The 27,814-nt window shown below is 34.5% G+C and overlaps 4 protein-coding genes and 2 long non-coding RNA genes across 6 annotated transcripts; 1 reads left to right on the top strand and 5 right to left on the bottom strand.

The window, feature by feature from the left end:
- Nucleotides 1–3,961: 3,961 nt before the first annotated feature.
- LOC148697353 (replication protein A 70 kDa DNA-binding subunit B-like) lies at nt 3,962–16,956 on the bottom strand. Its single transcript, XM_088692406.1, has 12 exons — nt 16,198–16,956; nt 12,807–12,862; nt 7,259–7,406; nt 6,591–6,864; nt 6,395–6,494; nt 6,173–6,297; nt 6,019–6,100; nt 5,802–5,934; nt 5,291–5,448; nt 4,718–5,170; nt 4,456–4,608; nt 3,962–4,377 (listed from the first exon to the last, which is right to left on the bottom strand). The coding sequence occupies exons 3-12, from the start codon at nt 7,400–7,402 to the stop codon at nt 4,347–4,349; spliced, it is 1,653 nt and encodes a 550-aa protein (XP_088548532.1). The 5' UTR covers nt 7,403–7,406; nt 12,807–12,862; nt 16,198–16,956; the 3' UTR covers nt 3,962–4,346.
- Nucleotides 4,294–4,749, top strand: LOC148697354 (uncharacterized). Its single transcript, XR_015961517.1, has 2 exons — nt 4,294–4,402; nt 4,520–4,749. It is a non-coding gene; the product is annotated as an uncharacterized LOC148697354 (long non-coding RNA).
- Nucleotides 7,402–8,137, bottom strand: LOC148697355 (uncharacterized). Its single transcript, XM_088693215.1, has 2 exons — nt 7,546–8,137; nt 7,402–7,406 (listed from the first exon to the last, which is right to left on the bottom strand). The coding sequence occupies exons 1-2, from the start codon at nt 8,135–8,137 to the stop codon at nt 7,402–7,404; spliced, it is 597 nt and encodes a 198-aa protein (XP_088549341.1).
- LOC148697356 (uncharacterized) lies at nt 8,177–11,653 on the bottom strand. Its single transcript, XM_088693216.1, has 4 exons — nt 10,528–11,653; nt 10,252–10,417; nt 8,948–9,876; nt 8,177–8,649 (listed from the first exon to the last, which is right to left on the bottom strand). The coding sequence occupies exons 1-4, from the start codon at nt 11,651–11,653 to the stop codon at nt 8,177–8,179; spliced, it is 2,694 nt and encodes an 897-aa protein (XP_088549342.1).
- A 627-nt stretch (nt 16,957–17,583) lies between the features above and the next one.
- On the bottom strand, nt 17,584–20,672 carry LOC148697357 (uncharacterized). Its single transcript, XR_015961518.1, has 4 exons — nt 18,632–20,672; nt 18,333–18,447; nt 17,963–18,059; nt 17,584–17,812 (listed from the first exon to the last, which is right to left on the bottom strand). It is a non-coding gene; the product is annotated as an uncharacterized LOC148697357 (long non-coding RNA).
- Nucleotides 20,673–24,704: 4,032 nt separating this feature from the next.
- Nucleotides 24,705–27,814, bottom strand: LOC148697358 (uncharacterized). The gene is made up of 6 exons (XM_088692407.1): nt 27,687–27,814; nt 26,753–26,816; nt 26,401–26,537; nt 26,114–26,237; nt 25,898–25,970; nt 24,705–24,854 (listed from the first exon to the last, which is right to left on the bottom strand). Exons 1-5 carry the CDS (start codon nt 27,733–27,735, stop codon nt 25,961–25,963), a joined length of 384 nt encoding a protein of 127 aa, XP_088548533.1. The 5' UTR covers nt 27,736–27,814; the 3' UTR covers nt 24,705–24,854; nt 25,898–25,960.

Consider the following 27,814-nt stretch of genomic DNA (forward strand, 5'->3'; position numbering starts at 1 on the left):
ATTTATTCAACATTTCTGGCTATATTAGTGAGGGAACAAAGCTTCTAATTTCCATAGTAAAAAAGTGATAGAGACATTTCCAAGAAATGATAAATATCTCCAATTTCTCTTTCCACATAATATCTTCTTTTTTATGAGCCCAAATAAACATATATTAAAAGAGAGAACCTTCTAATACAACGATTCCCAACATAATCAAAACGAAGAGCATCTAAAGCAAAAGGAGGAACATGATGCTCCACAAATGGCAACCAGTTATTAAAAGACCTTGACGAGCAAAGACATCAGCAACAAAGTTTGCCTCTCTAAAGATATGGTTCCAAGAGATAATGCTAAATTTGGTCGCCGTCCATTTAATATCTTCAATGGTATGCTCCAGATTCCACGACATCGATCACACTCCTTGCACAGCCTAGATGACCAGCTTGGAATCATCTTCCACCATGATCTTCAACACACACTTTCTAAGGCAAACATTAGACCTCTCTTGGACTTTTAGCTTTGACTTTGGAGATAGTGGATCCATAAAGATTTAAAGCCCCACCAGCAATAAGAATTCCATTATGGACCTTGATGGCAAAGCCAGCCGCTGTATTGCCCTTGCAACGGAACTATCAAAATTTAACTTAACAAAATCTTTATCCGGCGGATGCCATTTAATAATTGTCGATTCATCATAAGAACTCTTCTTAGTAAACTTCTTGTTGTAATTAAAAAATCTTTCATACAAAGATAGAGCCAAGAATTTAGATCTCCACGTAGTAGGCATAACTCCTCTGAAAACCTTATTATTTCTATCATTCCAAATTTGCCAACATAACAATAAAAGCAAATTGCGCTCAAGACCTTCCTTATTCACATGATTTAGAGAATCAATCCACTCAACAACAGAAGCAAAGTTAGTAACAACATTAGGAGCATCGGAAACCAAGTTCCAAACGAGACAGAAACACTACATTTAACAAATAAATGCATTTAGTTTTCCTCATCCATATTGCAAAGAGGACACACACTTTCATTATTAGACAGAAAACGACTTAGTCTTTTCCTTGCTTGACCCTTTTAACAGCTTATTCCCATTAATTTGATCTTTCCAAAGTACAATGTTATGAATACCAAGGTACTTACCAACATTAGTTTTGTGTTGGATTTGTAAAATATTAACAATATTATTTCTGTTTTGTGAGTTAGTATTATTGGAAAAATATAGGGATGACTTGTGAAAGTTAATATTTTGTCCAACCGCCTAAGCAAAAAGGTTCAGAATAGACAGAATCTCGGGCCCCAGGGAGACGATAAGTTACCAACGTGGGATTTAGTGCTATTAGCCATCACATTAAGATGCGTAATTAAGGTTTCATGCAAATGATGAAAATGTAAGGCGAGAGAGATCTCCTTGCCTAATACCTCTTTTGGGGGAAAAATAATCATGAGCATATCCATTAATTAAAATCGAAAAAAGAGGTAGAGATGATGCATTCCATAATTAAAGAGACCCACTTGTTATCAAAGCCAAATCCAAGAATGATGTACCTAATATAATCCCAATTTAGAAAATCATACACTTTCTCCAAATCCAGTTTGACCCCCATAGCTCCAGTGCGTCCTTTCATTTTGTTAAACCTTGTAATCATTTCATGAGCAATAAGAATGTTGTCCTTATAGCTCTACAAGGAGCAAAAGCCCCTTGGTTTTGAGAAATGCAAAAATCCAACAAAGGTTTTAACCATTTAATGATGATCTTAGTAATAATTTTATAACTAACATTATACAAACTAATAGGTCTATAATTACAAACCAGTTCCGGGTTATCAATTTTTGGAATAAAGGCTATATTAGTATGATTTATAAGACATAACGTAGATCTTTGGAACTAAGGCTATATTAGTATGATTTATTAGACGTAACGTAGATTCATTTTGGAAATTTCTTTTTAATTATGCACATAACTAAATCCTTAAGTAATTCCCAACACTCTCGGAAGAAACTAGCATTGAGGCCGTCAGGACCCGGAGCTTTAAGAGCACCAATACCATTAACAGCCTCCCAGATTACATCATCTGAAACAGGGCTCACCAGACTAGCATTTTGATCACTAGAAATACAAGGTTGTATAATATCTGCTAGGTCACAGTGCTCATCAGTGGAAGGGGGCTATCGCAGGAGAACCGTTTTTTAAATCAAACACAAAAAGCTCCCGTAGCCCCTCTCCAACAGACCACCAAAAGCCATTCCCGTCTTTAACCCTTGAAATTTTATTCCTTTTCTTTCGAATAGATGCCATAGTTTGAAAGAAGCAAGAGTTTTGTATCCAAGCTGAAGCCAATTTACCCTAGCTCTTTGAGCCCAAATAATTTCCTCAGAGATCAAAACATGATTAAACTCCTCCCTTAGGCACTTTGATGTGGTCATATATTCATATATTTTCTTTGAATTTTGTATATTCAAAAGGGTTAAATGCTAAATTATATTGTTTTATTTTATAGGCATTCAATATCAGAGTTACATGAAAAATAAATGGAAAACGAGCTTTTCGGGTGCTAGAGTAATTCCAGTGGAGCTAGAGTCTAACTAAATGTGCCAATACATGTGCATTACAACAAGAATTTGAGATTGCAATAGTTTTGGATATTAAAGTGACATGGGAATTCTATTCAATGGATTTTAAGAGAGAACTTAATTTCTAGCTTTTATTATTTTCGTTTATTATTCTTTTATTTAATAAGGACTTAAAGTCCATGTGTTAGTCTTTTAATGGATTTTTCATTGGAATTTAGTAGGTTTTGGTTGGATTTCTAAGCCTTGCCGTGGGTTGTAAGGTTTTCTTATGTTTGATTTATGGGAGTTAGTCAGCCACCAAAACCAAAAATCATCATATATTGGAGGAGAAGGTTGCGGGAAGGAGGAAGAAAGCTCGATTCTTTTTTCTTTTCTAGGGCTACGATGTAGCCTGATCATGAATTCTTAATAGTCTTATGGCATTGTTATTATCATGTTTCTCTTCTTTATTGAGTATCTTTTGCTATTAGTATTGTGCTTGATTTTTATTCGGTACTTGATCACCATCTAAGTTTTAGTTAAGTTGAGTTGATGTAAGTTAGGGTAGATGCCATACTTAATTTGGGTTTAGCTTCTTGCAATTGATACCATACACACCTATTTGTAGATGCCATGCAATTAGGGTTTATGTGATTTTCCAACAATTTCCATAGAGCTTAATGAGTTCTTACTTGTTTAGATTCATCTAGATGCCATAGAGGGAGGATAGTTTTGATACAACCAGATGTCATGGCCGTTGAATAATTTAGGGAAAATCGATCATCAATATTGGGAAATTGTTTGAGTATAAGATATTAAGGGAATTAAGTAAAATTGGTTTTGGTGAATTCGGATGCCTAGGTCTTCTTTTCTTATGTTTTCCATTTATTATTACTACATTTTACTTTTTAGTTTTATTTAATTTCAGTTTATTTCAAAATATCATATATTTTCCATTAAAGGTTCTTCATAATAATTTGTTTCAATTTCGTTAATAAGATTTTTAGAATCAATTCAATCTCTTTGGGATGATATCTGTGCTTATTTGCTATATTATCATATGATTCGTATACTTGCAAGCACTAAAATTTGAGACTTGATGAAGTTAATTTTGGGCATCTAATTTTCGCCATGAGTTTATGGTGCCGTTGTCGGGGATCGAGTTTGATTCTATTACTCACTTATTGGATAGTTACATTTTTCTGTTGGTTTAGCTTTAACTAGGATGAATGCCCGCGCTTTGCTGCGGGTTTTTAGATGATGAATAATATTCATAGAAAATTGATTGAAAATGCTTTAGTAATATAATTGCATTCATAAATGTAGCAAGTTAGAGAACGTATGTTTAACATGAGTAACGTTTACAAAACCACATATTTATACAATTAGCTCCAAATGAAAGAAAAAGCAAGATATGGGTGAATTGATCTATAGAAAAAGTAATTTCATTTACATTGCTTATGTATTAAGTCAATATTGAGAGTCAGTATGCAATCAAAATTACTTGAATGAAAGTTTACGTTGACAATAGTTGCAAGGACGAAATATAGTGTCTTTGCATTAGAGACTGAAGTACCATGCAGTTTACACATATTTTGTTTGTTCATACAACATGACAAAATACATGTTCTGCAGGGGTTTGTATCATTCCAACAGTTGCAAAACATAATAAACATGTTTTTATGGCATGTACATTAGTTGACTTTAGCAGTCGAATTCGCAAAAAGTATATGTCCATGTTAGTGGGATGAGCAAAAAATATATATGTTTGATCCTTTGCAGTAGTCCATCACGATGTCTTCCATAGTTCATTTCTTTGGCGAATGAACATCTCCAATACTGAGCAGCAAAATAGAACAAAAAAGTAAGTAATTGTCCAAGTTGGCATAGATTATTGTAAACAATATGTCATTATACCTGTCTTTGATTTTCTTTGCCTGTGATCTACTTCTTAAAGCACTGATCGGACTTTTGTCTGCAGGTTCAACTTTTGGGACAACCAAGTTAGAGAATTCTGCTGAGATTCTGGTTGAATTAGTAGACAGTGGTTGGCTCCCCTCATCATGTTTGCTGTGAATACATGTCAAATTTAAAAAATATGGAAATGAGCATTATAAAGTGCATACATGATGTTTTTGTTTAATGAAATACCAACATTACTTGAAAAGGAAAAATTAACCTGTGAGCTTTTGAAGGTTCATTTTCAACAAATAGTGTTCTTTTTACACCCTTGTTTGTTGCAGCTGATTGGATTTGTTGAGTCTGGGATTCAAGGGTAGTAAAAGGGAGAGGGGTTGTTGCATCAATAACTTGTTTTCCAATGTTCTTAGCAGGTGTACGTGGTACAATTGAACTAAGTTTTGGTTCAACTGATGTTTGTTCCTCAATTATTCCATGAACAACAAAGTCGGTGTTGCCAAACTCATTGTTTTGATTTCCAAAACGGAGCAGGAATTTTTTTGTGCTGTGAACCAATTTTTGGAGCTGTGGTGGCAAGACAGAAGAGTCATCATAGCCTTCTTCTATGACCAAAGAGTGGCAAGAAATACCTAAAAGTTTTTCAGCAGTCCTTCCAATCACTAAAAAGTTGAGTTGATTTGTGGCATCATCCACAATAAAATTCATCTTAAACCTAAATAAGAGATGAAGATGTCATGAGATGTGTTTTGCAGTTTAAAAAATTTGCAATAAAAACAAAATTTTGATTGCAAAGAGATGTAAACAACGTAGAAAGAAGAAATTAGGAAATTACCATGGTTCAGGCATTTTTTTGAGCAGCCCATGCTCAAAGCATTGAAAGGTTCCATTTGTATTTCTCACACTTTTGTGGCAATACGGGCACGACTTGTACCACCATCCATTTGTCAGATCGTAATCGACAATTGTTGCTTGACACATGAAACTTGTATTCTGGTATGATATAAAATTTTCAAATACAAATGACATTTTGAGAACAAAATCACAAACATGACATTTGCACCCTATAAAATGCATTTACACACAAAATATAAAGTAGAATACAGATTTTGGTCATGAAATGACATTTGGAAAATGTATATTGAATCACAAAATATAAATTGTTTAATTTTTTGTGTTGAAGCTTATAAATGAAGAAACAAACAAACAACATGACACTTTGTATACACAACACAGTATAGACTAAGAAACAATGTGATTTCCAAATTACAACAACCAATCAATTGCAAAGTAGTTGCATAATACAATTGACAAAATATGAGATAATTTAGTGATGGTGGATTGACCTTGTTTAATGTCGGATCAAGAAGAAGCAATTCTGCAATTGTCTTTTGTTCTGAATCAACGTTAGTAGTACTTTTCCCATACTTTTCAGCAGAAGTTGGTAGAGTTTCAATGGGTGTTTTGAGGTATTCAAACCTGAGTTTCAAATTTTTAGGTCCAAGAATATAGACTATAAAATTAAAAACGAAAATAAATATTAAATAAGATTTGTGCACTCACTTTTGTTCATATTCTGAAAGTAGTGGGATATCAGGATTGAAAATACAAACTGTTGAGCCTGTGGTTCCCAGAACAGGTTTTCCTATAAATACAAAGAAAACAATTATAAATACAAAAGAAAAACGATAACATTTAGATTTTGTTAAGATATAACCTTTATATTTCTTCACTTTGAGTGAAGTCAAAACAATGAAGACAGGAGGTGAAAGCGATTTTAATGCATCTTCTTGAAAGTTTGTTGCAGTTTCTGCCCACAGGGTAACTGTAACTTGTTCACCTCTACAATTGCAAAACGGAGTCAAAACTATTTATGTAATTTTTATATGGGTATATATGTATAAACATGTAATTATAGTTTAAGAGAAGTATGGTTTACCTAGTATTTTGAAGTTGGAGGTCTCGCTTTTTTTCAAGTCTAATATTTTGCACAGTGATGTTTTCAATTGGTTGTAAAGCCATTAGACAACCAAAAACATCTACATACGATACAGTTATAAGAACCAGCTTATTAAATTAAAAACTAAGAACAATGATTTTAGAATAGCGACAATCGTCAAAATTAGACGATTTACCTGTGAGGTGTACATCTTTATCAACTCTTTGGTCAAGGTTATCAAATTCAATCAAATTAAACCAATGCATTGGTATCACTTGATTTGGTTTCTCAACAGGGACTATGCTAGTGTTTTTGTTTAACTCAAGCATAGCATCGTGAGGGACAATTTTGCTTGACGTTCTGTTGCGGATAACACGAAATTTATCTATTTCATACACGATCCCAACTTTTAGATGCTCCAAAAAGAATTGGATGTCCCAGGGTTTCATGGTTGCCTGAATTGCATGTCCCTTTTGGATGGGAAAAACAAAATTAGATCGATTAGTTTTTAAATGAGCAAAAAATGCATTAAATCACATATCAAATAATGTATAAAGCATGTTTTGTATGGCTATAGCATAGAGTAACATATGCATAAAAGCAAATCATACAAAGTAACAAAGTTACTATTTTATAGATTTGAAAATTTAAAGATTGACATTTATACAAAAATATGCATAAAATGATGTAGATTTTAAATATTTTCTCATATGCATTAAAGATTGAAATTGTAATACAAAACCAAATGGAATGTGAATAAATGAGAAGGAAAAATTGAATTAATACTAATTGTATGATAAATGCATTTCGACATATATAAATTTGTACCTATTTAATAATGAAAAAAAAGTGTAAAGATTTAACCTCTTTGTCAACAAAGACACAGTCCAAACTTGCAGGTTGACGATCAGCTCCAATATTTTTTGTCACCCAAATTCTGCATATCCTAACTTGTAGTTTGCTTATTGGGTTGTATGGTAACAAAAGACGAATTGGCATATGCTCCATCAATCTATACAAAGTAAATTTAAAAGCAAATAAAAACTTTAAAATCATACAACACACAGATGAAACAAAGAATACATTAGAATTCAAAAAAATAGGTAAAAAGAGAAAAAGAAAAATGAATGGATAAACACAAACCAACACACCTTCATGTAAACGATTCAAAACATCTTTATAAACAATGTTCTTTGTGTATCCGTAAGGCATATCACAATCATGAGCAATCACAATTTTAAGACCCTTTTTTGAGGTGACCCTAGATAATGCAACGTAGAGCTGTCCATGAGAAAAAACTGTTTGAGATAGAAATAGCCCAACAATCTTCAAAGATTGTTCTTGACTCTTATTAATTGTCATTGCATAGCAAATTCTGAGAGGAAATTGTCTTCTTCGCAAAGTAAACGGATATTTATTTTGTGATGACTCAGTAATGATTCTTGGAATGTAAACTCTTTCACCAATGTTGCTACCCGTTATGATCTTTGCTTCCACAATTCTATCAGTTAATTGCATCACCATCAATCTTGTGCCATTACACAATCCAGAACTTTGATTTAAATTCCTAAGCAACATTACTGGCATACCGACTTTTAATGCCAGCTTGTGGTGTGGCAAACCAGGTAAGTCAAGTTGGTTCAAAAATTCTAATGGGTATAGTATATCAAGATTTTCAACATTTTCTGTTGAAGAAGACACATAATCAAAACTAAGATATGTGCGATTTTCACCAGGCACCATAGTTAACATAAAATCATTTATTTCAGTCACTGTGTCGTTTCACGGTGTAACAATAGCTCTTTCTTTCAAATATGACACATCATGAAAATTTCTTTGAAAATCTGTGTACACTGCTGAAACCATGTTTTCAATGGGATTGTCTTCAAAATCAATGAGAAAGTCTTTTGATATTTCAACCCAAGAATTTTCTTCATCAGTTGACAATATATAATTAGTGACACTACCGTTTCCAATTTGTAATATCCAATTAGCAAAATCAGCCAACTCTTGTTTTTCCTTTTCATTCAAACCTGTTTTTGAAAGTCTCATGTTTTCTTTGAGAAAAAAAATGGTTAAAGAAGGCCAAAGATAAGAGCTTGTCAACGAAGCTTCAACAATGTCAGCCTTAGTTCCATTTGGGACAATAGGTAAAATTTGTCTAAAATCACCTCCAAAGAGAATTGGCTTTCCTCCAAATGGCAAATCGTCAAAACCTGGTTTTGAACCTTTGAGAACATCACGAAGAGATCTATCTAAAGTTTCAAAACATTGTTTATGATTCATTGGTGCTTCATCCCAAACAATAAGAGCTGCATCACTAATTAATTGTGCTAGATGAGTTCCTTTTTTTATTTCACAAAGTGAACAATCTGTAATGCTAATAGGGATTTTAAATCGAGAGTGTGCAGTTCTTCCTCCAGGAAGCAAAAGGGAGGCAATTCCAGATGAAGCTACTGCCAAAACAATATGGTTTTCTGATCTAATCTTAGCTATGATAGTAGTCCACAAAAGTTTTACCAGTCCCACCATGTCCATGAACAAAAAACATACCAGGCTTATTATGATCAACTACCTTTATGACACTATCATAAACTATTTTTTGTTCTCTATTCAATTGTGCAACCAACTGTGAATGTTGCTCTTTCAATGATTCAGTGTCGTAGTTTAACTCCTCTCTTAAACTTCTATTCTTAAGTCTATCTATGACATCATTGCTTGGAATTGGGAGATGATGCTTAGATAGAGAACTATTTGAAGCAACAAACAACTTTTCTAACTCATACAAAAGAGAATTTTTAAGTTCATCCTCATACTTAGACATATCTTGCAAGCCAAAAGCATTAATCATCTTTATCGAGATGTCATCACACATCATTTTCCAATGTGCCTCAAACAAAGTTGCTGAATCAGCAACATCACAAAACAAAACTAATGTAACAAACAATTGTCGCAATTGATGCGATGATGCGGTAACCATCGCTTCTAACATTGCATTGTTCCACTCCTTGTCATCTCCTAATAGGCCAAGCGAGTTGCACGCAGCCTGAAATGTGGGTTGAAAAACACCTCTAATTGTTCTTAAATCATCAAAACAAAAGCCACCTTTTTGATAATTAAGCAATAATCTCAAATAGTATAATTCACCGGCAGCAGGGTGAACATATGCAACTCTACCTAGAGATTTACCATTTTTCCTTCGAGTCCACTCTTTATTCTCACTATTCCAAACATATTTCGAAGGAAATTCAACATAAGACAACTGGCGTGCATTAGGATCTTGAGTATTCATTTCAAACCATTTTGTTAACATTGTGTTTTGAAGATCAGGTTGGTTAACAACATAGTTTAAACTATCATTGTCTTTAAAGACAACATTTTGGTCAGAGGGTAGATGCACACATAATCTTTGAACAGCTGGTTCTCTAAAATGAATATGAAATTGTAACAATCTCCAAACTGCTTCATAAGGACATAAATATCTGCAATTTAGATAAGCTAGAATCTCATTAAACTCTTGATCTTCAAAAACAGCTCTAGCTCTATCAACACCCTTGGTTATATACTTGAAAAGATATTTAATAAGCATTGATTGGCAACACGATTCAATATTTATATGAGCTTGATACTTTAATAATAATTCACGATTATAAGGGACAACAAATGCATTATTAAGCTTAACTCCACTTTTAACAACAAAACAATTCTCCATTTCCCTACGTTTGTATGTGACAAAACCATCAGATTCAAAAGTAGTTTCATTTGCAAAACGTTTTGGGAATTTCTTGAAACATTTTTTTTCTTTCATGCAAGGAGATTTTTCATTTGCAAGACCGCATGGACCATGAATCATATACTGTGCAACAACATCATACCCATCTTTGTCAAATACTTCGCTAGGAATTTCAGCCGAAATGATTGAATCCACATCAGAAGGAGAATGACATTTATAGTCTTTACTGACCCAAACCAAGATGTGACAATGCGGGAGACCTCTTTTTTGGAATTCAACTGTGTAAATAACTGTTCGGAGAAAAATAAGACAAAAACATGAAAACGAAGCGCCTAAGGTTTATGCTCATAAGAGAAAACAAACAAATAATCTTGAGAATTGGGAAAAGTGAATAACTAACCAGATTCAATTTTGCCAAAAGGTTTTCCTGATTTTATATACTTAATCATATGATCAAGTTTTGCTTTGAAAATTCTGGATATGATGTCTGGTCTGTCTTCAGCCTTACAACCAGGTCTTTCACGTAGATCTTCAATAATTTCTGACCACTTAGCATTGCATGTAAAGGTGATGAATAAGTCAGGATTTCCTAAGTGACGACATATAGCCATGGCATCTTGATAATTATTTATCATATACCTAGCACTGCCAGTAAATGAAGTTGGCAAGATAATCCTCTTACCAATGTCTGAACCACTTGCATTTCCGTTTTTTAACGCCTTATGAATTCCTTTAAGACGCTCAATTCTCAAAGAACTTTGATTTGTCCTAATGAAATCAAGTCTATCTTCTTCAAGTGTGGCATATGCATCTACTAAATATTGTTGAAACAATCTGCCACCCTTCAACAGGGTGCTATCCTGTCCTGGTCTATCTTGAATTTGGTAACCTAGAAATGCTCTCATAGACACCCCACCAGTCTTGGGTTTTTTCCCCTTAAAAGCAGGATTCCAAGGAAGACCTTTGGTGTATCCATCTCCACCATACGGGAAAAGAATAGGATATTGAAGAGCCATATATTTAGGATGCAACTTTGTTATCCTTTGTAGACCAGTGGCCTTGTGTTCAATAATAATATCTCTTTCGGTGTGAAATTGACCGATATCCCCAACAATTAACCCTCCTATGCCGTCGCATGTTGGTTGATTATATTGCGCATCATGGTTGTTCACTGTGCCGTACAAACGCAAGCGCAAAGAACTTGCTGACTGTTGATTAATTCTATCCCTTGCAAGTCTAAATAATTGAACCAACTCATTACACTCATCTAACATTTTAATGAGCCCACCAACAATTTGTTCGTCAAGTTTTGAAGATGCTTCAAAATGAGGAAAACAACTCATACGATTGTTGACTTCATTTTGAGTGTCATAAATGTAGAGTTGGGCAAATTTAGGGCTCTCGCCTTCAAGAGGCAACAAAGAACCCATTAAATGATGCACCTGACCATTAATCTTAAAAACATAAGGACCTTGACCCTTGTTTATTGATGCATCAACTTTAGCCCCCATTGAAGTGAATGCCATCATTGAATTATACAATCTAACATTTTTTTTGAAATGTGAATTTTCTTGAGAATTTGTTGGATTTAGTAGATGGTCCAAATAAGCAGGGGCAGGCTTAACAGGTGGGAATTTTACTTTTTGACTCATACAGCATGCAGTGAATTGTGGCCTTCTAGTATAAGAAGCGTTTGTTTTTAATCGCTCTGTAGACCAAAATAAAGCGCCACAATATTGACATTGAAAATTTCTAGGGCCAAAATCAATATAATCTGGAACACCACCTATGAAAAGAAAGAGCGACAAAATCATCCCCAAAGCAGCGAGCAAAAGTTAAGTTTTTAAATAAGCCAAAAAAAATGCAAAGATAAATATATTGTAAGAGCACATACGTTTTCTTTTTTTTTTATAAGCGGCTTGACCAATCACATGTGAGCTTCTAACAGAATGACCAGCTTCAGTATCAGTGACCAATATACCACGCAAAGTGGCATCATTCGCAAGAAAAATAGGGACGGTGATTTCATGTGAAGTGCTAGCAACAGACGAAGATGAGTTGAATTCATCGCTAATAGATGCATTTTGTTTCAAAATAGATGTATATGGTTGAACAGGATTGGTTGTATTGTCATGTGATAGTAAAGAGTTTGAAACATTGTTATATTCTTGATCGTAAGAAGTTGGGACATCTTGCAAAACCACATCATCTGGATAAACATCACCATTAAAGATGCGCAAATTGGCATGCTGAATTTCAGCAACCTTCCCAGGTATTCTGAGTTTCCTAGGCATAACACTACGCAAATACAAAAAAAAAAAAACATACGAATGACTACACCTTACTCACTAATTAAATCGCCACACGTAAAAAAGGGTGCATTAAAAACACAAATGCACCCAAAATATAATCGCATAAGTAAAAGTCTACTTAAATTTGACTAACACCAGATATAAAGAGCACTTAATTTTAGTAATCTTGTCAAAGATTGTAAAGGTTTTAGGCACAAAATAGCAAAATCGAAGAAACCACATATAAATTATGTTAAGACCCTAAACATTTCTCCACATCTACCAAAATTAACAATTTTTTAATTCTCTAAAACGAAAACAAAGAAAGTAAATAAGATCAAAGTTTAATTTGAAAACCAATTTATATGTAAAAAGCGAGAAAGCTAACCAGTTTGTAGTTGCAAAAGGAATCACTGGCAAGTGTGAGGAATTAATTGCAAAAACCTGGATAATAGAAAGATAAACAACCAAACAAAACTATAAATGTAAGGACATACACGACACAATGAAATAAACAAAAAGAAAAACAACTCTAGGTAAACAATAGATCAACCAGCGAATAAACATAAACAATATAAAAATAAAGGTAAATTAAAGTTGAAGCAAAACATGAATTATTTCTGAATATTGTGATTATCTTTGTTATATAGTAAATGGAATATGAACATCAATTATATGAAGTCGCAAAATTAGGGAAAAAATTGCATTAAGGTAGAAATGATTTATTTATTTTTTTTGTTTAAAGGCAGCAATGAAATAATGAGAACTAAAAAAGTGTGTAAATGAGTAGTAATAGCACTTAATTATCAAACTGATAAGGGAGTTCATTGTTTACATCATTACACTAATACGTCAACCATCCTTACATATACACAATTCAAAAAACTATTTCATTGTTTACATCGTTATACTTATCAGACAACAAAAAAGGTTCACAACCTTTTTCAAAATTGAAAATCTAGTTGATCCTTACATATTTTTTAAAATCCAGAAAACCACTACAGTGGAGATGAACCAAAGAAGGAGCATCCCAATCTTCTTCGGACGTTTAAACTTGCAAATCCAATTGTACAACCCAAAACAGTTTTTTTGAACATTTTCTTTTGGTGGATTACTACGATTTGTAGGTGAATACATAGTGTGGACGACCAACTTGTTTCGATTGACACCTTTTCCATAAACACGTAAACCCATTCTTGTTTTTTCTATTTTTTGTGCTCTTGATGTGCTGGGTCCTGGAGCAGTCTCTGAATAAAACAATTTTGTCCCTCGAAGCTGTTCTTCTTTTCGAGCTTTTACCAATCTTCTTAAATCTTTTACCAAAACCCCTCCTAGAATTTGTTGTTCTTTTCGATCGATCTCTTTCACCATTTTTTTTTCTCTGAATCAAAAATTAAATATAATGTCAATAAATGTTTTTAAAAAGATAAAATTTTGTAGACTTGAGCAACATTGTTTAAATTCTAAAAAATCTGAAACAACAAAGAAAATACATTAATTATTTTTTTATAAGTAAAGAATACATGAATAGAAATATTTATAAATCTGTTTGAATAACCAATTTGTGTTTGTTATAAGATTATTTATACTCATTTTATTAAGTATGTAAATTAAGAAAAAAAAAATTTCTGAATAATTTGTAGTTTGTTGAGAGAGACCAGTTATCAATAGCAATTATTGAAGCACTTAAAGAAGGATGAGTCCCTTTCGTTCTCTCATTCATCCCCCCGGTTGTCATTTATGTCAAATTAGGCATCAGGAATAAGGCCAGTTTTTTTAGGTTTTACGATGGTCAAAGCCAAAGTTGAAGAAAAGCAACGTATGCAAAGGCAAAAATATTTATGCAATGACATTTGTTTTTATTACCATGCATGTGAGCTATTATGCACATGAGAAAAAATTTGATTAATAATAGAGTCCATATATAGCATAATTAGAAAAAGAGTTTATGGACTATTGTCCTCCGCCTAGAAGAATTGAGAAATAAAGATACTTCAAAGGGAGGCGAGATGCATACATATTCCTATCACCCAAAATGATAAAACAATTTAATAAAAAAACGACACTAATAATCGTATAAGCCATGCTTACATGGACAACCAAATAAATTAACCGGGGCAAACGCCTTGCTCAAATGTAAGGCACTGACGTCAAATAATTATAATGCACGGTCATATACGGCATTAACATCAAATAATTTTAACGATCGCATGCAATGGGAAATTAACATAGAATCCATTTCATACCGTGCAATAGTCAAGCAAAGTTATGTCAAATTAATTTAATCCTGAGCAGTTGGTAATAATCAATAACAAATCCCAAAGTTAACTGCGCATGCCCACAGTCGAATATCAGTTTTTCTTTATGTATCAGAAAATTCGTTTAAGTCGGTTTAGAATTCGGTTTGGTTCGGTTTAGTTCAACTTGCGAACTTCTAAAACCGAACCAAATGAATAAAATTTGGTTCAATTTATTTCGGTATTTGTTTGTTTTTTTTTTATTTTTGTTTTTCTGAACTCACCCCCTAAACTCAATGAGTTAACCTACTGTAACTCTAAGCGAACTCTACGTTCTACGGAAGTCTTTGGGTTTTTAACATTTTGAATATTTATTAGCAAAATATAAAAATGCAAAACGGGTGGATCCATGATCCAAATAGCATGTCTTGCATGCATGAACCGCAGCAGGCAGCAGATGTGTGTGTGTGTGTAATGAAATTGATTAGAAAAAATTTGCATTAATGTAAATTTAATTAATTAAAGATAAAAAGGTGGCCAAATAAGTAGTAACAACACTTAATTCTTAAAAGGATAAAAAGTTAATTATTTACATCATTGGATTTATGACCCAACAAAAATGGCCTACATGACCCTTTTTTAAAATTAAAATCCCACCCATCCGTACATATTTAAAAACCAAAAGACCACTACGGTGGCGATGAGCTAAAGGAACAACATCCCAAGAAAGTTGCAGATCCAATCGAATATCCCAAGAAAGTTTGACAGAACTTCTTAATTCTGCTCATTACTCCGATTTGAAAAAATTCACTTTAGCTTGTAATGTAAATGCGTTAAAATTTTGCAAAAGCAATTTTAAGGAGTCTACAGCCAAGCCTTAAAAAAATATTGAAGAAACCGAGGAGTGGCAGCCATTACTGAACATGTATTTGACGTTGTTGAATTTAAGTTTTTTGTTGGTGCTGGTTTCTCTACCTATGTGGACAGAATGGGGTCTGCAACTCATTGCGAAAAACTCCGTGTCATTATCGAATAGGCACGATAATTCGTTGGAGTTTTGAATTGTCATTTTTTAGTCGTTTGCAACTTGTAGCAGCTAATGTGTTTTGGTGCTATATACAAATACTAAGCAACTCTATATATAAATACTAAGCAGCGGGTAACACATATTTACGGCTCAAGTTTGGTATGGAAACAATTTTTGACATCTAAACTGCCTAATAACATATGTGACCTCTTTTTTTTAATTGTCAAACCAAAGTGGAAGATGCAAAACATACACTGCAACATAATACCCTTCTCAAAACAGTCACACATATACATATCTAAAACCAATCGGTAAAAGATAGACAGACAGGGGAAATGAAACAGAGATTAATCTACAAAGACTCGTAATTAATCACTTTGTTGTCCAAAAACAAAGACGGAATGAAAAACATTTTGTAGAACAATACAAAAATATTCAATACAACAACACAACAAATGAACGTACAAACAGTAATTGTTTCACAACATTAAAAAGTTAGGGTTAGCAAATGAAACCTGAAATCCCAAGTCAGCAGGACGTTTCCTGCAATCCATAAAAATAAGAGAATAATGAGTTTTCTCGTCTTGAAACAATTGAAATAAAAAAAATTGCATTAAAATTAGGCAGCAGAGAAGTCGATGCACAACCTCATATACACACACAGAGACACAGATGCATACAATTTAAGAGCATTGGAATTGAAATGGTAGGCCAGACAGAATAATAGACAAAATTTAAACTACAAAACAGAAAAAAATGGACCTTTGAACAGTTAACAGAAAAACACAGGAACCTGAGAAACAAAACTGAGAGCAAATGAATAAATAGAGGGGCAGAAAATCCCCAAATCGATTAAAAAAAAGACAAAAGCATGCTACCTAACCAACCAAACAGTGCAGAAAGATTTGTAAACTAATTCTGGCCTCTCAATCACAACATGCAAGCAGATATAAATGCAAGTAATAATAAAATATAAATATTTGAGTACGAAATCAAAATGACAAACCGAACCTGCAAGCAGATATATATGCAAGAAATAATAAAATATTAAGATTTGAGCACAAATTCAAAAGGACAAAGTGACTATGCAAGCAGATATAAATGCAAGAAATAATAAAATATTAAGATTTGAGTACAAAATCAAAAGGGCAAGGTGACTCATCTGATCATGCAAGCAGATATAAATGCAAGAAATAATAAAATATTATTTGAGTCCAAAATCAAAAGCAAGAAGTGACTAATCTGAAGGTACAACAGAGCATAGACGATTGTGAGTGATTAAAATATTATTCAGGCATGCAGCTTCCCCTTTCCTCTTCGTTCTCTTTCCATCGTCATCTCTCTCTCTCTCTCTCTCTCTCTCTCTCTCTCTCTTTCTTCGGCTCTCTGTCATAGTCCATCCCCCCGAAACCCTCCTTGAAGGACAGCAAATGAAACTGCAGACAACAGCCATACCTCTCCCTGCTGTCTTCCCCTCGGCATCTCTCTCTCTGTCTCTCTCTCTCTCTTTCTCTCTCTGTCTGTCTCTCTGTCTCTTCGTTTTTTCCGCTCTCTGTGAGAGCTTAATTTCTCTGCTCTCTGTCACAGTCCATCCCCCCGAAACCCTCCTTGAAGGACAGCAAATGAAACTGCAGACAACAGCCATACCTCTCCCTGCTGTCTTCCCCTCGGCATCTCTCTCTCTCTGCCTCTCTCTCTCTCTTTCTCTCTCTGTCTGTCTCTCTGTCTCTCCGTTTCTTCCGCTCTCTGTGAGAGCTTAATTTCCCCGAAACCATAAATGAAAACAACAAGTGCAACCCTTACACGGCAACGCCTTAATTCACTCAAAACCGAGAGGACAAAATTGCCCTTCTATAAGAAACAGAAACAACATACAGTTCACACATATATTGCCTCTGAAGTTAAGATGGCAAAATATATGTCCTGTAGGCCAACGGCCTGTTTCAGCAGTTAACAAAAAACATTAAAAGTGTTCTGTTTTTGTTTCAGCAGCTAAGCTTTCAAGCACTAATGTTCAAAGAAAAAAAATGCAGGATGCCTATTTCCGTAAGAAACAAAAGCAAGATGCAGTCCAGACATATTTTACCCTGCAGTTAAGGTAGCAAAATATATGGCCTGTAGGCCTAGCACCTGTTTCAGCAGTTAACAAAAAACAAAATAACTGTTCCATTGTTGTTTCAGCATGTTTTCAAGCACACAGTAACTCCAAGAAAACAGAATGTTGGAAGATATAAAAACAGGGCTAATTTCAAGCATAAACTATCTCTGAAAAATTAATACCTCAAGTTTGTTTTCCCAATCTACACCATAAATATTACTTAAAATTGAACCAGCCTTGACAACAAACTGAGGAAGCTCCTTGAAAAAATATACGGTGCTGTAAAACACCCCAATAAGAAGAATAAAATAAGATGCCAAGAATTCATGAGCAGCTAATTATAAGCTAAAGGAAAGACGGTCTAGTGCCTAAGAACCAAGTGAAACTTTGCTTGCTATATATGGATATGCATGCTATAAGAAAGATTTATTCCCCCATGTAGTAGGCTGTTCTCTGTAATCTTAAGCTAACCCAAGTAGACTAATTATAATGATGCAAAATATATGTAAATCTGACTTTTTTTTTTTAACTGGGATTCGAAAGAATCAATACCTTGGCATATAACGGTCTTCAACAATTACTGCAAGATAATCCTTCTAGCTATGCAACAAATCCAAATTGAGCACCATCGCATAATCTTGGGCTTACATTGTGGAAAACAGAAGCACTGCCAGCGTTTAGAACAATCAACGTTACTTGCCAACATCATTAGAGAGTGAACAATTAGGACCATTTTTTCTGTCCAGCCATTTTAGTTGGCCAAACTCTATGTAATTGCTTCTAATAACAGAATATTCTGTTTGAAATGGAAAGCATAGTTCCTCTAAAAAAAAGGCTAGAATCATTCATACCTGCCAAACCAATAATAATCTGGTTCAAGATGTGAGAGACCATTTATTTCTGTGTAACCATCAGAAGTCTCACTCATCTGCCTCCCAATCCCCTCCAATCCTCCAACAGATGTATAAATGAAACAATGAAGATATATGGGAACTCAAAAGGGTTAGACAAAATAGTACTTCTCTCTTAAAAATGCGGTTATCAACCCTTTTTACACATTTTTGTTAAAGTGTAACCTAATTGTTCATTCAATTACAATATCTGAAAACACCTCAAGTCAAGCCACCTGATTTTGGCAGTTGGGTGAGAAGGGGATGCTAATATATATTTCGAAAACAACATCATGCTTTTCAATCATTTTCATGGTTCTTACCAAAATTTAAAATCTACAGACAGTGAGGCATTAAGACAGTCAGAAAATAAACAAATATTAGATATAATTCCACATTCTAAAATAGATATCAGCAAATCAAAAGTAAAAACATGAAAAAAGTAAGAAATTTGATATTGCAGTTAAAGACCCATATAAGTAATCTACAACTAAAAAGCTAGATATTAAACCTAAAATCATGTAATTATGTATGAAGCAGAGAATAATGCAGAGAGATTGTTTTTTATAGTGCTGCCAATGACAATTACTTTCTCATGAAAACAAAGAAAAGAGAAACATAGGTATAAAAGTATATTGTTTTTTATAGTTGCAAACATTATGAATTCTGAAAAGAAGAAAAAACTACAAATAACACTTCAATCACGGACCTAAGCATCTAAAACGCGGCGGCCAAGATACCATTCAAGATAGGACTCAGCATCATGGATGAACTAACCAATCTGTGTCCGTGAGCTCACTGCAAGTCATATACACCCGACCAACTGGGCATAGGAGCATAATGAGGAAAACTTCCCGTATCCTCACTTAGAAGAAAATAATGCACGCATAATAGCCACATGGACCTCACGTATATAAATTGTTGTGGCAATAATTTGCAATAGAAAACATAGTTATAAATAAGATATACGAAATACCAACATTGCAATGGTCTTTTTTTTTTTTTTTTCATTCGATTGTACTGAAGCATGCATCTTAGTGGAGAACAATTAAGTACCACATGAGGTCTATATAATGAAATGGGAGATTGAATACACTTGAGGAAACTGACAATTCAAATATGCACACTCCATAGTGTATCTTCACAACCAAAAGAAACGTTTATATATACGACATATGTTTGACATTGTTTTTCCCCGCTCAAATTGTCTTGAGAAAATTTGACTACATTGAGAATAAGCAAAAGAGTACTTTTTACTACCTAATTTACTAAGATCCACCAATCTAAAAACTACAAAACTTTTATTAAAGAATCAAATAGAATAGCATGAGAAAGTTATTAGGACACCATATCCGAATTTTTTGCAGATAAAAACACCTGTATTTCACCTGATTTTCGAATGAAATACAGATGCTTGTATGTCACTTGTACATAGCTGCCTGACATTTATTGTCTTCTTTGGGTTCAAGTTCGTTATATTGTCTGATACGTGAAAGAATCAGAAATCGTATACAGTTTGATAAAGAAACACGTAATGTGATTATGTGACAACCATGCACTCGTCTGTCAGAGAGATAAACAAAGATACCAAAAACAGAGAGGCAATGTTAAGATAAACAGAGAGGCAATGTCACATTGTTTTGCATGATCTTCAAATTGGGGATAAGGTATTCGAAGTGCTAACAATGACGTGCAAATGGTATTGAAATGCTAAAAAGGGCATTTTGAATAATTATATGATGCGGCAACAAAAACACAATTGACTTTCAAACTACAGAAATAAATGATAAAAAACACATACTTGCACCCAATGCATTGCTTTTTTTTTTCTGTGCAGTATAAGAATAAAAAAGGATAACATTCCCCTGAAACCAAATTCATCCCCCAATTTCTTGCAACAAATTTCAGTAATGACGAACGCAACTAAATCTTAAATAAATAGAGTTGTTCAATTAGATTAAACTACATATAGGGAGGGGGAAAGAGAGAAAAGAGAGACCTAGAACTACCTGGATCCTCAATATTGACCGGAACATAATTCCGATTGGGTTTCAAAAGTGAAGTGTACATCAAATGCTATATCAGTGTTGTCGGATGTTGAAAAGTAACTGCAATCCAGGGAACAATTTCATTTATAAGTATAATAAAAATAGAAAGAATCAGGGAAAATCTGTGATGGTGGAAAACATCAAAGCCAAACCAAAACTCTAAACCTGTATTAGAGGTTTATTAAATCCAATGTTGAAAACCATTTAATAGTATCGTTTGAAACCTAAAAAAGGATTGAATAGTGATCACTGACCTCTTTGAATCGAATGATATTCAGATTCTTCAGTGATTTATGGTTTGTGATTTCCCTTTGAACATGTTCATCCATCTGCATCTGCATCACCAAAAATAAATAAATATTTTAAAAAAATACAAAATGAAAATAGTTTATGATCACTAACCTCTTTGGATCGAATGATATTCGGATGCTTCAGTGATCTATGGCTCATGATTTCCCTTCGAACATGTTCATCTACCTGCATCACCAAAAAATTAATAAATATTTAAAAAAAATGCAAAATTTAAAGGATAAGAATTGCGAAGATTCTTAGGTCTTAGTTCGGAATGAAATAGCTCATCTCACCTCCATATATTACCAAATCTTAGTCTATATAGAAAATATGCCCGTGTGTTGCGGCAGGAATCAACTATTTTAGACGTAACTGCATGAATAAAACACATTTAACCTGAATAAATTTAAAACAATCATGAATGAACAGAGGGACACATGAGTGAATGAGGTCGATAAGATAAGCAGCTTGGCTTTTATATACATTGAACTGACATCTTTTGTCGTTGTAGTCTCCAATATATATGTAAGGTATGTAAGCTGAACACAGAAAAAGAGGAAATGACACAAATGATGTTTTGAGGGGAATGCCAGAACTGAACCATGAAGGGAAACTTACATAGAAAATGACCAGATTTGCTGTAATAGAAATTAAATTAATTTATGGTAAAGTCCAAGTCGTTCATTACATGAGGAATTATCAAACAATGATTGGTAGTTTTACATATTCCTAAAGCGAAGTGTTACCGACACTTCAAAAAGTTGATCATAATAAACTCCTTGATGTTCAGTTCAATTTGTTCTTATATTTTTATAAATAAAAAAACTTAGAAATCTTGGACAACCAAAATGCAAATTGAAAAAAGACCCAGATCATGAAAACATAACAACAAATTACCCATATCAAAGAATGGAAAAGCGTCAAGAAAACACATGAAATCAGATAAAAAAACATAATATTGGATAAAACATGAAGAGGGTGAGAAAGGGAACCGACATGTATGAAGATATTCGCATATGGTAGTGGCCTCATAGTAGTGCTTGTCGCTGAGATTGGAACATATCCATGTGTCTTGAGTTGTGTGCATAGAAATGTGATAAGAGCATATTCATGCGACTTAAATGGCTTGTTCTCGTGCATTTACGTTATGTTTCTCTAGTTATTTTAGTCCTTTATGCTTCTTTTGTGTGTTTTCAGGTTCTAAGGGCTTAGGGAGCAAGAAAGTGCATTTTGAGGCTATTTGGGGCACTTTTGGGCATGGATTGGATAGCTTAATCATGGAGCAAAGAGGATGGACGAAATTGAAGCCTTGTATGCTCTTTGGGGACATAAAACAAAGGGCCTAGCCCAATCAAACAAATCCTTTGAGCCATGGAAAACCTCTAGCCCAAATCAAACATTCTATGCCATGCAAACCAACCTATTTTAGGCCCATTCTATGTACTTAAACCCTAGCCCTTTAAACTAGCCATATTATGATTTATTCACTTCCATACTCTTCTTTATTCCACATGCATTCACACACATGCACATCATTCACTCACATTTCCTAGCCATGCATCACTTTAACCCACATTTTCACCCATTTACACACACATGCACTCACATGCATTCACATGCATTTCAAGCACCAAACATTCTTCTTTGCCGTGCCTTTCCCTTCCACTTTCCAACCCTTCCAAATGCAACTTCATTAAAACATGCAGCCACATAATCATTCACCCTATCCATTCTATGTCACAAAACAATGTCACATGCACCATTCAGCCATTCACTCTAATTCAACCTAACTTTTCTCTAAACCGTAACCAACCACTCTATTCTATCACCCTAGTTTCATTAATAAACACGCACCATCCAATCCTCTTCCATGTGCAACCATAATTTACACCCCATTCATTCACAAACCATGCAGCCAACACATTCTTTCTCAACATCATTGCCGTGCATAATTCATTACCTTTCCACATGCAATTTCAGCCACATGCATTCCCCTCATAACCTAGTTGTCACTCCAATTCATTACACATGCACTTTAATCATTCAATCACACCATTCCATCCATCCATTCAGCCACATTTTCACCAACAACAAACAACATCCATGCCGTGGCTCCCCCTTTGAAATTCCAGCTTTCCCATTCATCATTTCACCAACAATTCAGCCACATTCCACATGCATAACCAACCTAGTGTCACTCCCATTCATTCCCTTTAATCATTCAGCCACCATCATACATTTATTCTCTTCACAAACACATACACAACCTGCCATCATTCCAGAAAAAACATTCCATGTCGTGGCCTTCATTCCCATTTCCAGCTTTCACATGCAATTCCAGCTTTCACATGTTTTCCTAGCTGTTTTTCCATCATTAATTAGCCACTTGCATCCTAAACAAACAGCCATATACACCTCCATTCCTCCTATAAATACCCTTGCATTCCCATTACCTAAACACATCTCATTTCCATTCACAACACAAACACAACCCTTGTGCCGCAAATCCCCTTCCATTTCTGTGCAGTTTTTCTCCTCCATTGCAGCCACTATCCAACCACTTCCCATCCCTCCAAAACACTTCACATAATCCCCAAAGCTCACCTTAGACCTTGTGCTACAACAACGAGGAAGAGAAGAGTGCCTAAACGTTCATACAATTCAAGTTTGAGTTGTTGGAATGTTTAGGGGTTTCTTTGATTTCAAAGTTTAAATTTAATTCTCTTTGTTTTGTACGTATGAGAATGGAAGAGAAGAGTGCCTAAACGTTCATACAATTCAAGTTTGAGTTGTTGGAATGTTTAGGGGTTTCTTTGATTTCAAAGTTATGAGGAACTAAACCCCCTTTAGCTAGGGGGTGATTCGAAACTATGTTTATATTTGCAATATGAATTGATTAACTTTCGTTGGAATTTCATAAGTTGTGGATTCAATTTGTTTAACCGTTTGATTGATAACTTATTTATGAATGTTTATTAAGAATGCGCGCTTAATTTTCATGCATGAATATGACGCTAGAATATAAGTGAATTTCACCTAATCGTTATGAACTTATATTCACAAGTAGTGGAGGTTGCTTATAAACAATCGCGTTAAATGAATTCTTGGCACGAGTTTCATGCTCATCATAGTAACGAATGCCTCGTCAACACTTATAGTTTTCATAATGCTTAATGATCTTTGATTGTATCTTTATTGTGCTTTTCACGTAAAGGACTTTTGGAGAATGTGGTGAATTGCGTTGCGCTAACCCATCCAATTCATTAACTTAAGGAGAACTTGACGGTTAATTTAAGCGGACCTAATTAACCCGGAGTGTTGAGTTTCATAATTTATCGAAAGACCAACTGAGAATCAATCTTGTATGCAAGTGTAACATGTGTGGAGAAGAACCCCTTGGCTATTCCATCATCCATATTTTCATCACATTCATATTTACGTTTTGCCTTTAATTACAATTTGTGCATTTAATTTAATCTCGTCCAAACACAATCCCCCCCATCTTTTGTTAAGTCTTAATCATTCGTATTTGTTTTATTTTTGTGTTTTCAAGTATTTGAAGTCTTGTGTACTTGTTTTGAGTTCTTGTTAAGTAAGTTAAGTGTTTTAAAAATTAGTTTTATTTATTTGAATCAAGTGTTTAGCACCCCTAGTTAATCCCCGGTTAGAACGATCCCTACTTACATCATTACTACAATTGTCACAAATAGGGTTTAGTTTGTGTGCGTATAATCTACGTACCAAAATGCTGTTGGTAGACTGAATGTACGTAAACTTGTAATCGTATTTCCAGAACCATTGACACATTTGAACTATCATCTTCCATTGAGAAAAAGTGTCACTCACTGAGAATTGAGAAAAAAGGGAAAAAAGAACATAACCCAAAACCATCAACTTCTTGAAACCAAAATACAGCGAAAACACAGTACTTTATTCATGAACAAAACCAACCCCAAAGAACAATAAAATTATTAACTTCCATTGGCATATATATATATATATATATATAGAATTCTGAAAGCAATGAGAGAGATAGGATAAACCCAAACCCCTAGCCACGATCCCTACCCCTCTCCCTCAAATCCCGATGGCCCCCGTGCTTTTCTCTGACTGTCCCCCCTCTCCCACTCATGAAATCGAGGATCTGCAGCAATGGTGATGAGATCCCCACTCCTCCCTCTCCCTCTCTCTCTATCACTATTTCTCTATCTGTCTCCCTCTCTCCCTCTCCCTCTCTATCCATCTCCCTCTCCCTCTCTATCCATCTCCCTCTCCTTCTCCCTTTCTGTCTCCCTCTATCTATCTCTATCTCTATCTCTATCTATATCTCTATCTCTATCTCTATCTCTATCTCTATCTCTATGACCTCCCATCCCTGAAACCCTCACCGAGCAATGAGCATTAACAAACAAACATGCACAAATCTCATAGGAAATTGGTAAGAACTAATCCTAATTGAGAAAAAAAATCAGAAAACCAGAGGACACAATTGGAGTCTAATTCTACCGAACCCATGACAAACAAATATCCAAAATTAACAAATTACATTAACAACATTCCAACAAAAGTAAGAAGACCAGAAAAATTATCTATTCTAAAGTAACTTAGTTCCATCATGCATAAATCAAGGGAGTCATGGAAGGCCAGTATCTAGGTAATCCAACATATTACAGCATCCAAACACAGACTCAGAATTACAAAACGCATGAAAATTCACATTCCAACGTGTTATGCAATCACCAATATCAGATCAACCAAAACCAAATAAATTTATCAGTACGCATCAAACCCACCAAACCCAAAATCAAAAGAAGGTGATCAAATGTTTGATTTTGCTAAATATTACAAAATAAAATAAATAAGAATATGGACAAATCAGCATGCATACCTTGTAGCGGTACAGGGAACAGTAGCGTGAGCTGTATCAAGGGCATGTGTACTGGGAAAATTGCTACTGGCAGCTGCAATTAACAAAAACAAAACAAAAAAAAAATTGAAAAAAATCAAAATCGGGAATTTTTCCAAAAAAAATAAATAAAACAAATTATCAAGCTTTGTTGATGAAAGAGAGGTGGTGTTCTTGAGAAGTCAGAGCCTTTGGAACCTTTGGAACAGTTCCGGAGCTTCTCTGAGAAGTCGGAGCCTTTGGAAAAGTTCGGGAGCTTTTCTGAAAGGCTGAAGCTTCAGCTGTCCGGGAAGCGTGCTTGCAATGGGCGTATCAGAACCTCCTACATTAAATCAGTAGAAGGAAAAACATTGCCAAGAAATGAAAATCAAACAAAATGGGCAACTCAGATGTTAAAAAAGAACACAATTATCTAATATTCCCGAACTCCTTCAAACACATACATTTTCTAGACTAAAAGAGAACTGATACTTAGAAATATGTACCATGTAATTGGGGATGTACACGGGCTCCATTTTGTACAACGTCGTGTTGCGCAGAAGCAATACTGGAATCCTTCGTGTTTACAGTGGCTACACTTGCCTTGGCTCCTCCTTGTGCATTGGTAATATGCTTCTTAAAACTGAATATTTGAAATAAAAATCATCAAACCCTAAAATTTCCAACAATCTCAAAAATTCCAAAACAAACGTATTAAAAACCTCAATTTGAAATCCTAATCCAAAGCAATATAAGTGCATAGATTGTTAAAAATGATGGAAAACTGATCAGGAACAAACCCTACAAAGACACATATGCAAATAAGTAGATTTGACAGATATATACACATATATGCACCTGCGGTTGGAGGAGATGGAAGGGCCAAGCCCACCGGCGCGGGTGCCCATAGGGTGAGCGGGTCCTGTGAAAAGAGCGCATGTGGGAAAGACCAATATCAGTATCGAACACATAGAAACCACAGTGGTAATAACATTCAAAAAAGTCTTTACTCTATACGACACAATAAAAGCAATAGCAGTGAGGCATAAAAAGTAAAAATAAAAAATTGGGGATTGTAAATTGTAATCTAATCACCCAATAAAATAGAACAGAAATTAAGCACAATAATATCAAAATTAAAAGGAAGGAATAACATGAAACCTTGTGCATAGAACGCTCATGAGAATGAATCACACAACAATCAAGGGTGGACAAATCACAAAAGTGACAATTAAAGGCACCTAAAGGACACCCCCATCTCTCTCTGCAGTCGCATAAATCCCTTGGTTTTCAGGAAGCAAATGGAAAATGAAAAGGTTTTTCATCCCCTACCCATACCCATACATCCCTTTCTCCATGTTACAGCGATAGTCTTAGAGCTCTTACAACATCACAGATGCATGACCAAGAGTGTATCTGACAACCTTTTCTCTGGTCCTTTTCATCAGTTGGTCCTAAAGCAACCCTCTAGAGATTCTATTCTTTTACATTCATCTTCTTTTTAGGTATCAACGGACATTTATTACTTTATATGTCGAACACAAAACACCTAAAAATTTTATGACAAATTAGAAGCAACTAATCAGAATCTGGGTACTGAGAATTAAATTACTCTTTTTTCTTACAGTCCCAATGGAAAATACTCATTGATTCACAATATAATCAAACTAAAATGCAAGAAAAGAAAAATCAACAACCCATATCAAAATAATATAAAAAGATCCCAACAAACCAAGCAAACAATTAGCATTTAAACAAAAATATTTGCAAAGTTGGAGGGAAAAATGCATACCAGAAGATGAAGAGGAAGATGAAGAGCATGTTACAGAAACCGTTCTCATTTTTCAGAAACCTAACTCTGGGTCGAGCTGAGCTTCTCTGCCGCCATTCTCACCAGCTCTGATTTACATGTTGTCAATA

The sequence above is a fragment of the Pyrus communis genome, chromosome 4, assembly GCF_041283825.1.
Source record: "Pyrus communis isolate YQ-2024b chromosome 4, ASM4128382v1, whole genome shotgun sequence".
Lineage (NCBI taxonomy): Eukaryota > Viridiplantae > Streptophyta > Magnoliopsida > Rosales > Rosaceae > Pyrus > Pyrus communis.